Here is a 10,407-nt window from a genome sequence, read left to right as displayed (position 1 = left end):
TGCAAAGAGGAAAAAACTAAACAAACCATGTCCACATGTACAGTACAGAGAGGCCAGGCTGATTCAACAGTGGATAAGAAATTGTTTATTTGACTTGAACATAATTACAAGGAAACCAAACAGTCTGCAACATTCTAGCTTCAGTGGTAACTGCTCTAAGTGAATCACACTCAACACAGTAAGTCATCTCAAACTGCTTTTTATTACATCTTAAATAACAGTACATCTTAATATAGTTTCTATCTTGCATCCAGCTTTCGGTTGTACACTGACTGACTTTAAAATTAAATACAAAAGGTGAAAAGGGAACAGTGGGGGTGCAGAGCTCTACAGTTATTTGATGGAGAAAGAGAGAAAAGGAAAGGGAATTTAATTAATTTTTTTAATTTTTATTTCATTTTATTTTTGCCAACTCCAGGCCTAACGCACAATTACAGCACATTTTTGTACAGAATGTCGCAGAGAAAAAACAGAATGGAAAAAATGTCACTACTGCTAAAGAAAGAGCGTCTCTGTTTACAAGGAGAAGGGAACAACAGAAAATTCTGCCATTCAAATGCTGCAAGATTTTTTTTTTTCATTTTTTATTAAAGGACAGAAAAAAACCTGTTATAAAATGTTTTTCTTTGTAAGTGGAATTTTGTTTGCTACAGAAGGAATGACAATTTATTTGTTCCATTTGAGATTGTGTATGTTTAGGTGATGAATGTACGTATGCATGTGTGTACAATTTAAACATTTACGTTACTTCTTAATTTGTGGAATCCCTCCCAAGCACGGACCAAGTAACCGTTTATGTTGCAGGGTTTGCTTCTCAAGTGCATAGCTTTGACATTTCAGTTAAATCATGTATGCACGGAGTAGCCAAAAAGAAAAAGGAAAAAAGGAAGAAAAAAAAGAAAAGAAAAATATAAATACCATTGTACTGATATATTCAACAGGTTATTTTCTTAAAGAAAAACATCAAAAGGACTTAATTCCATATGCACCTTTTTAAGCAATTCTACAGCATGCGATTCTAAGAGATAACCCACCCATGGCAGACAACCAAAATCTTTTTTTTCCGTTTTTTTAAACTTAAAAAGTTTCAATATCATTATTTTCAAACATTGATTTTTACAACATGTCATTCACAGAGTAGTAACTGCATTTCCAAGCACGGAATGGGCACCTCTGTTTGAAGAGAAACGTCCGGATTGCAACCGGGCTAAAGTGGAGATACTCCCTACCCAACCAAATCACATCAGCGGTCCCAACCACAGGCAACCGAAACCGGGGGAAACCAAACTAAATTAAAGGAGGAAAAAAAAAAATGAATAAGAGGGGCAGGGTGGATTATGATCTGATGGGTTAATCTTTATTTGATTATTCTACACTGTCGCCACACAAAAGGGTGTAAGAATGGTTAAAATGGTTGTTTCTGTTGTTGTTGTTTTTTCGTTTTAAAAACGAGCATTCATTATCATAAACAGCATGTGCTTGGTTAGTTCACTTTTTTTTCTTTAAACATTAATCTATATATGCAAAGTTAAATTTTTGTGCACACAAAGATTTGTGAACCATACTGGAAAAAAGAAACCGTAAAAGTATCATGGGACTAAATATACAGAAGGGCCAGAAGTGGCTTGAGGACTCCCTGTTGAAGCTCAATTCTCTCGCTTTGTTCTCCAGTGCGATAAAGCTGGATTTAAAATGACACGAGATCTGGAGGTTCTTCTAGTTTTCAACTAAAAAACACTCTAAAATGTGATAAGACTAGGAAATAAAACAAAAGCTTTGATCCTCATTTTAAACATTAACCGACAGTTCACTGATCTACTCCTCTTTAACAAAAAAGAATGAAACCAAAAAAAAGAAACCAAAAGAAACATGGCCAAAAAGCTAGATCACTGTCATGTAATAACCTTCACTCAGACCTGTGTATAATGAGGACGCAGGACAGGTTTGCTTGGTGTTGGTGGTGGAGGTGGAGGTGGTGGTGGTGGCGGCAGCTGTGGGGTGTTTGCATTTGACTTATTACAATACCAGACCATGGTCATGAGGGAAAAATGCACAATTTCCCCCATCCGTTCCATTTTGGGACCAATAAATTCTTCGAGCTTTTTTCTTTTTTTGTAGTTGAATGATTGACAGACAATTGTGCTCTTTTAAATATGAGAGAGGGAGAGAGAGACACAGAGAGAGACACAGAGAGAGAGAGAGAGAGAGAGAGAGAGAGAGAGAGAGAGAGAGAGAATTTTTGCCCTTGATAGTTTTTTTGGGGTGTTCGGAGTCAGTATCATGGTGTTTTTGAAAAGATTGGATATGCAATAAAATTGAACATTGGGATGTTGGAATGGTCTTTCACTCAGATGCCATCTGGAAACAAAAACAAAAAACACATTATTTGTTTATCATTATTTAGCTAAATCACTCAGACAACTGTAATATGTGATATAAAATCCAGGTTTGATCATGTGTGCATACTGTAACTCCAAAACAAAACAGCTCGCGTCATTGATTTTACTTTAGATATTTTGTGTTTAAAATTTTTAGTCCAAAACCACATCACTTTGACAAGAAATGCCTGAAGCTATGACAACGGGAAAAGGCAGATCCGTCAATCTGGCAGTGCAGGGTAACAAAGACATCTAACTGGATGAAAGACATTTAACACAGATAATTCCAGTATGTGTAGCTTATGTGATACAGTTGGTTTCTCTTTAGGTTTCATATATTGCACCTTCATTCCAAACCCCCAGATGGCAGTCAATGCAACCTCTAGATGGGAAACCATGTGGCAGCCTCTGTTTCTAAACCGTTAATCTAACAGCTGTTCACTGTCACACATGGGGATCATTCCTCTCAGTTCATCTTTTACCTCGAGACTCTAGTTCCAGATCTTGAGGAAGCTGTCCCAGGACCCTGTTGCCACTGCCATGCCGTCATCGGTCACACCCAAGCAGCTCACCCGGTTATCGTGACCAGCCAGGACACCTGCAGACAAACCAGAGGCTGAGGTACAGCAACAAACCTACTCTGTCTGATAGATACCACATAACAGGTTGAACTCGGGTAACCCCAAAACTGGATACCAGCAAATGGTGAAATTGATTAAAAAGTAAGTTCATAATTTTTACATTAATGGCAGGCCTGTGGAAACCTGATTCCTAAAAGATGAAACATGGGAAATAATGTGAAATAGGGTAGAGGCGAAGCAGGTTCCATCGTCTTGTGGGTCCCGATACCTGCCAACCTTATGGGTTCTTGTTGTTTGGTTCAAACAAGAGCACATATTCCAGGTGCCACTAGGTAAACCTTAAGACTTCATGACCCAATATGCTAATAATCAATATTCCATCCACCAACGGTTTAAATAAGTGGGTATTTGAAATTGCCAGCTCATATATGGGCCTCTTCCCATCCCCAACACACTATGCAATCAATAACTGTAAAGTATTCATGCTTCCACAGGGACTCGTCCCTGCTTAAGAAGGTGACGTTTGCTGCTTATCCAGATGTAAAAAAAAGGCCTTCTATACTGTGAAAAGTACAGTGCTAATTATCTAAAGAGTTGCTTTCTGCTAAATAGGAAAATTTACTCAATAAGAAAATAGGTTAGTGTCTCTTCTTCAGTGTGGAGAACTCATCTAGTCTACAGTAATGTGCACAATCCCATCTGGTACAGCAGTTGTTTGGTAAAAGGCCATGAAAGTGGTGTATGTAGGGACGTGGGTGGCACAATATGAAGCTCAAAGTCTGCTGTAATGTCATGTTTCAAGTATGGGCACTACAAGAAAATAATGCTAAAACTGCAATCACAAACAAGAGGTTACTTTCTTTGTAAATAAATTCATTGTCAAGTTGGTAAAATAACAATTGCAAATTTAAAGTATTTTGTCAATTTGATCATTTTCTCCTATGTCAGGACTTCTCCAAGTCCTGACACATATTCTGGACTGAATTGTGGTATCTGAGTGAACCACATTGGTGACGTCATGAGACTTTACCTGAACATGCCCTCAATTGCTCTGGCTTGGCCACTCTAGTACAATTAAGTTGTTTTCAAGCCATTCATGGGCAGCTTTGGCTTCATGTTTGATGTTTGACTTGCACCAAATAAAGCATTTAGCGTGATGGCCAAAAAGCTCATTTTTGTTCGATCATATCACAAATTCTTCTTCTGCTTTCTTTCCCTGTGTTTTAGAGTTGCCCTCTGGCAGCTACTAGTCCAGATGTCATGTGATTTTTCTTTTTGTAACAAGCATAAAGCTGCAACTTGTTAAGCAGCCAGGCATGAGTTGTATGATAGTGTCTCCCATCGCAGCCATACCCTGATGCTCCTTCAGGGGGGCCACAGACCTGTTGGTGGCCAGCCGTATTCAGTGCCTTGAAAGATTTCTTGTATCCTTTCCCTGACTTGTGATACTCGTAATGTAAATGTTTCATAACCATGTTTGGAAAAGTTCCGTTGCGTTCATGTAGTTTCTAAAAGGTAATTGACCAACTAGCTGTATAACCTCCAGATAAAGATAAAAGCAAAACTCTACAGTCACCCTATGATTAAGTCAACCTATGATTAACGGCTCTTGGGATTTTGGATCTGTTGCAGTAAATTCATTATTTTTTTTACTGGGGCTGACACCCAACTGTGAAATGTACTGCTTGCTATTCAGACAGCTAAAGGTGCTACCACTGTAATGGAGCAGGCCTGGAAATATTTTGAGTTTATAATAAACAACAACTTGGAGGTAGAAAATAAACCATCATTGCTTATTAATAAAAGTGTAAAAGGATGAGAAGGTTTTGGCCTGAGGCGATGCTACCCCGGCTAAAATAGGTGTCGTGTTCAGTGTCTATTAGACATGTTTTGAATGTGTGTAAGTTTTGGCATGGAGAGGTACACCAGCACAACATATTTTTCTAGCTCTGCTCTATAGCACTGTATGGTGGCTTACCTGCACGGTCGGCCTTCAAAGTGTCCCAGACATTGCAGTTGAAATCGTCGTAGCCAGCCAGCAGTAGGCGGCCACTCTTGGAGAATGCCACAGAGGTGATACCACAGATGATGTTGTCATGTGAATAAACCATCAGCTCCTGGTCAGCACGCAGGTCAAACAGCCGGCAGGTAGCGTCGTCTGATCCCGTGGCAAATGCGTTGCCATTGGGGAAGAACTGCAATAAAAGGTCATGGGAGATTTTTCAACGTTGGTACATTTGTGCATTTACCTTTTAGAGTTATTGTAGCATATAATTCACATGCCTTTATTTTATTAATTGTATTTAAATGTGTTATTGTTCTGAGGTTGTGTAACAGTAACTTGCCACACCTTTTTCTCTTCTATTGGTCCATAAGGAGTGTAATTATGTGGCACCAAGTAATTTCATTTTTCTTTTTTTTTGTCTAGAGTGCTTCTAGTCACCCCTAAAAGAGTGTATAAAATATTATTTGTGCGTGTGTGTGTGCGCGCGCTTACGCAGATAGCGTTGATGTCCGACTCGTGGCCAGTAAAGGTCTGTCGGCACATTCCTTCTCTGATGTCCCAGAGCTTAGCCGAGGCATCGCAGGCTCCAGACACAAACAGCCTGGTGTCGGGCGCCAGAGAGAGACTCATGACATCACCGGTATGACCAGCAAATGTAGTTGTCTGCTGACCAGTCTCAATGTCCCACAGAGCACTGCAAGAAAGCAAAAATTAGCATTGGCAAATTACAACTGCAATATACAAAACAACATTTAGAAACTGATTAACCCATGTTGTGATGCTGGGAGCTGTATGACGTCTGTCTAGCTCAGGCAGACCCGGCACTCGGGAGTAAAGGTTGGCATGGATTTTAACGGTAGCTCACCAGTTATAGTAGACAGCGTTGGCTGAAAATCTTAATATTACTCTAGAGAACTGATACGGCTATGTTTTCATAAATAGTGTTGATAACCAGAAAAAAAAAAAAAAAAAAAAAAATCGACAGGGTGGAATACATGTAGGAACATTAAGCAATATTCCAGAAACAAATGTGATAGCCTTGGAACAAATTTTTTATTTGAAATATATAATGCTCAATTATTTGATTAAATTGTGTTAGACAGGTGTTAACTATGTCGAACTTCTTAGGTTGTTGTTTGTTTTGGCGTTGTATTGGGTGCAGTATCACAACTCACCAGGTGGTGTCTCCAGAGCTGGTGACAATCTGGTTGTCATCCAGGAAGCGACAGCAGGAGAGGTAACCTGACAGGAATCACAGAAACACACTGATTGAATGACCAATTCATGATGGACTGTCTTTTATCTCGTATTAATATGTAGAGGCTTCATTTCCTTAGTGTCACTACACAGAGGAAGATATTCCAAATTATTATCACACCCTCAGAGAATTCTGTGTGTACTTGGTGTGGAATGTAGGGAAGATGAATTGACTAATTCACTACCAGAAACAGAAAAAAAGCTGTAGGGTATCTCCCAGTTTATGACTTGCTTCCATAATTCATCCGTTAGTAGCTGACAGAGTGTACGTACCCCTCCCTATAGCGAGGGAACTAGAACTAAAATGCTGACACACTTCCTGCATCATGTGACACTGAGCAGATGAATGCTCCTTGCCTAAGAGCTCAACACTTTCATTAGTTTGCGCTGGGATGCGACTCGACCAGCTCCTGTATTTATGGAGAAAGATGTGTGCCTGGCATCTCTCGGATATGAAAATAATTAGGCTCACACCAGTACATGACAAAACAATATCAATATCAGACATCGATAATATGTATTATATTATGAGTTAGGGTTATGATATTATTATCAATAATAATAATAATATGATAACCCTTTCAGTATTGGGTATAAACTCTTCTTTACACAAAGGAAGAAGCAAACTTAAACGTGAGTGTGGAAAGCAAACTGTCTCCAAAAATGCAGTGACTGAGTGCTCTGTGACAATAACCTTATGACAACATGACATTTTGTATAAAGCAGTGTACACTGGCTGGGTGGACATGATCCCGCTGGGTACTGTCTATTGGTGTTTTACATGTTCCAGTTACTTTTTTAGCTAATGTGCACAGATCTCAGAATAAATTTAACATGAATTCATTAAAATCACTTAAAAATATTAAACTATTCTTCAGTGTAGTATTACGGCTAAGCATAGTATGATTATTTCAGCAGGGACTACTGGAGGCATTTTTCAGTATCCTGAAGGATCCAGAAAACTTCTTTTGTTCCATAGCCTACAGAAGCTCCAACTGCAGACACATTCTGGGGGGATACTGAACAGTAGATACTGAGATTCAGTATAAATATGATTTATTGGCAATTGACCCAACCTTCAACAAATCCTGAGAAAGCTGGGTAAAAGGGTTAGATTAGATACAAATAAAATACATGCTAATGGATGTGTCCAGCCTACCTGTGTGTCCGGCCAGCTCACGGCTGACACGCACATTTCCCTCCCGGGTCTTCAGGTTGTAGATTGAGCAGATGTTGTCCAGGCCTCCACAGGCAACATAGTTCCCAGAGGGGGCATAGGCGCATGTCATCACCCAGGAGGAGCGCAACGGGATGGCGTGGACCTGGAAGAGAGAAGGAAGATTTAATATAAGATAGCATGTGGTGACAGAAGGGAGAGAGAGAGGAGGGCATGTGACAAAGTCTGTCCTCAATATTAACTTGACCTTTCAAGGGCAAATACCCACTAGAAAAAGCATGACTTGGCACCTTCAAAGACTTATTACTGAATTATTTTATAATGAACTCAGCACTTTGCCAATCCAAATGAAACTAGCCGCCAGAAATGGGGGAATAATGATTACTGCTGACTTAAATTGTTGAACAGGTAAAGGCAAAGGTTGGAAATCTGGTGAAAGTCAACCATACAAATTTTTCTGAAAATAGGCTTTTACCTTCCAAAAGTATAACCCAATAATTACCCAGCATTGAGATTCAGTTCTGTTACCTTGTTTGTGGTGTAGCTGTCCCAAATTATGAGTTTACCGTCCTGGGAGGCGCTGACCAAAAGCCTGATTAAAAGAAAGATAAGATGGCTCAAACTACAGAACAACTGAAAATGATCTGTCCATTGCCCATTTTGGATAGGTACGTCATGACACACACAAACAAATGTCACCTTCCATCTATACCCGTGATGGATGGAGATTTCACACACACACACACACACACACACACACACACACACACACACACACACACACACACACACACACACACACACACACACACACACACACACACACACACACACACACACACACACACACACACACACACACACACACACACACACACACACACACACACACACACACACACACACACACACACACACACACACACACACACACACACACACACACACTTTCTGTTATGTGTTAGCATCACCAATGCAAATAACAGTGTGTCACAGTATGTGAGGGCATGACTTTTTCTGTTTGAACATTTTGAATTTAATTTTGTTGTGCAGAGTTCGACCTGATACAATTGGATTGAAAAAAAGACAAGTGCAATGCTGTATGGAGTTTAAGCAGTTAAATCACGTTTGGTAATTATTAAAAAGCTTAAAATTCTGTACCTGTATAGCAGAAAAATACAGAATTATTTTAAAGCTGATGCTTTGGATAGTGCTAATCCTAAAATGGACAGATCCAGAAAGCTGAGGCATACTGATTAATTTCTGTGGACTTATTATACAATATTAGATACTTTCAAGACCACTTATTTACTTTAAATGTTTTATGTGCCTCAAAAACAGCCTGCAGAGCCTGCGTGGTAAGCAGTTATTCTAACAGGAATCGTTATAAACCCTGTTTTGCAGTCTAGAGACATCGCTTACCTCTGTGGCTGTGCTCTGCTATCTCGGTGAATCCAACAAGAGTAACCACAGTGACAGTCCCAATGCACATAGGACCAAGGAAAGGAGTGATCACACCAAGGCACACAGGGACTATGCGAATCTTAACTACCAAGCTGGCGGGAACGCGCTAACACGTGCACACTCCGGCAGATAATGAGCCAGGGACAGAACGGTCTGTGATGGGAATTTTAGTCTAAAAGAAAATCAAGCATCAACTTCCCAGCCTTAAAATTTACACATTAATGTCAAATAATCAAAGTTGATGTCAAAGCAAGAAATGTACTAACTGTCGACTAGGCTGCACATTAACTTCTGGTGCAATGCAAGCGAGAAAGTAAGTTGTGCGTGTCAGCTGAGAGACAATGATGCAATGCAATTAAGGTGCTCACTTTCTAGTCAAAACAGAGCTCTGACAACATGGTTGTGAACAAACACCCAAGGTTCGGAAAATGCTGATTTTGAAATTGCTCAGCACTCGTCAGGTCTGTTTGTGATGCTGTCAAGTGACATAGTCAAACACAAGGAGAGGAATGTGTGTGTCTGGCTGTAGTTTTGTTCAGCTAAAGGGAATAGCACCAAAAGAATAGGAAAACATTTCCATTTCATTTGCAGTGCTTTCCATACATTTGATTTATTTGTGGCGGTACACCACAAGGCAGAGACAAACAAGGAAGAAAGTCTCCACGGTTAATTTCCAATGGAATTTAGCTTGGAAAATAGCGGTATGGTCACAATTTTGGATTTTAAATTAACTATTTATCAGACCAAAGATGAAACAAGAAGCTAGTGCACCCTGCGGTCCGTCTGTCTTACTGCCTTGTGCAGGTTCACGTGACAAGCTGTATTCACTTACTGTATAAAACTTTTGTCAGTAAGTATACATAGCGCTCAAAACCAAGACGTAGTAATGTCCCAGATGAGCATGTTGTTTGTTGTTAAATTGTATTAAAAGCGAGCGGTAATGTTCAATCAGCTCTTTCACTCCTAAGGTGCCATCTAGGTAGTGGATTTTCTTTAGCATTGGTTAGCTAGCAATTAACAATACTGGGTGACACAGTTGCTTGAGTTTAGGCTTGTGAAGTTATGGTTTAAATGTTATTCTAACCTAACTTTGCAAAGACAAAGGGAAGACTGAGTATACTTGATATCACCAGTTTGTCAGGTTTGTTTCTAAGTTTCATACTGTGTTGAACGTTTTTAGAATATGGAGTCACCTGCTCATGTAAAGTATAAAGCCAGAAGGGAATGCTTGTTTTATGGGTTGTTATGACAAAGTAGGGAGTGAAAAAGTGATTGAGATGGACATTGCAAAATGTGTTATGCATCTGGAATCGTTCATTAGCTATGTGTGCAAGCTGAATGGACTAGTACTAAAACAAATTGTATTCTGGTCTAAAGATTGAAACAGAACTCTTCATGAGGGTGAAAGGACACTACATCATGGAATGCAATTGTAAGACATGATGCTTTTAAAGAACCATTGCAATAAAGCAACTGTTGCTGAAATGGAACAGCACACTGTATTCACTTAGGTAATGTCACGGTTTACAGCTTTTTCCAGCAGTT

At 39.6% G+C, this 10,407-nt stretch overlaps 1 protein-coding gene across 4 annotated transcripts in view; it reads right to left on the bottom strand.

Moving 5' to 3' along the window:
• Positions 1 to 65: 65 nt before the first annotated feature.
• gnb1a (guanine nucleotide binding protein (G protein), beta polypeptide 1a) overlaps positions 66 to 10,407 on the bottom strand; it is a 37,496-nt gene continuing 27,154 nt past the window's right edge. For all 4 annotated transcript variants that reach the window (XM_034876592.1, XM_034876593.1, XM_034876595.1 and 1 more), the window contains exons 5-12: positions 7,927 to 7,990; positions 7,381 to 7,543; positions 6,140 to 6,206; positions 5,457 to 5,658; positions 4,938 to 5,154; positions 2,861 to 2,976; positions 2,194 to 2,358; positions 66 to 2,153 (exon numbers count right to left, since the gene is read on the bottom strand). In XM_034876592.1, the coding sequence (XP_034732483.1) occupies positions 2,870 to 2,976; positions 4,938 to 5,154; positions 5,457 to 5,658; positions 6,140 to 6,206; positions 7,381 to 7,543; positions 7,927 to 7,990 (820 nt within the window). In that variant the 3' untranslated portion in view covers positions 66 to 2,153; positions 2,194 to 2,358; positions 2,861 to 2,869. The remainder of the gene's footprint in view (positions 2,154 to 2,193; positions 2,359 to 2,860; positions 2,977 to 4,937; positions 5,155 to 5,456; positions 5,659 to 6,139; positions 6,207 to 7,380; positions 7,544 to 7,926; positions 7,991 to 10,407) is intronic.

The sequence above is a fragment of the Etheostoma cragini genome, chromosome 7 (assembly GCF_013103735.1).
Source record: "Etheostoma cragini isolate CJK2018 chromosome 7, CSU_Ecrag_1.0, whole genome shotgun sequence".
In the NCBI taxonomy this organism is placed as follows: Eukaryota; Metazoa; Chordata; class Actinopteri; order Perciformes; family Percidae; genus Etheostoma; species Etheostoma cragini.
Note: the sequence above shows the minus strand (reverse complement) of the source record. Positions and strands in the feature narration are given on the sequence as shown.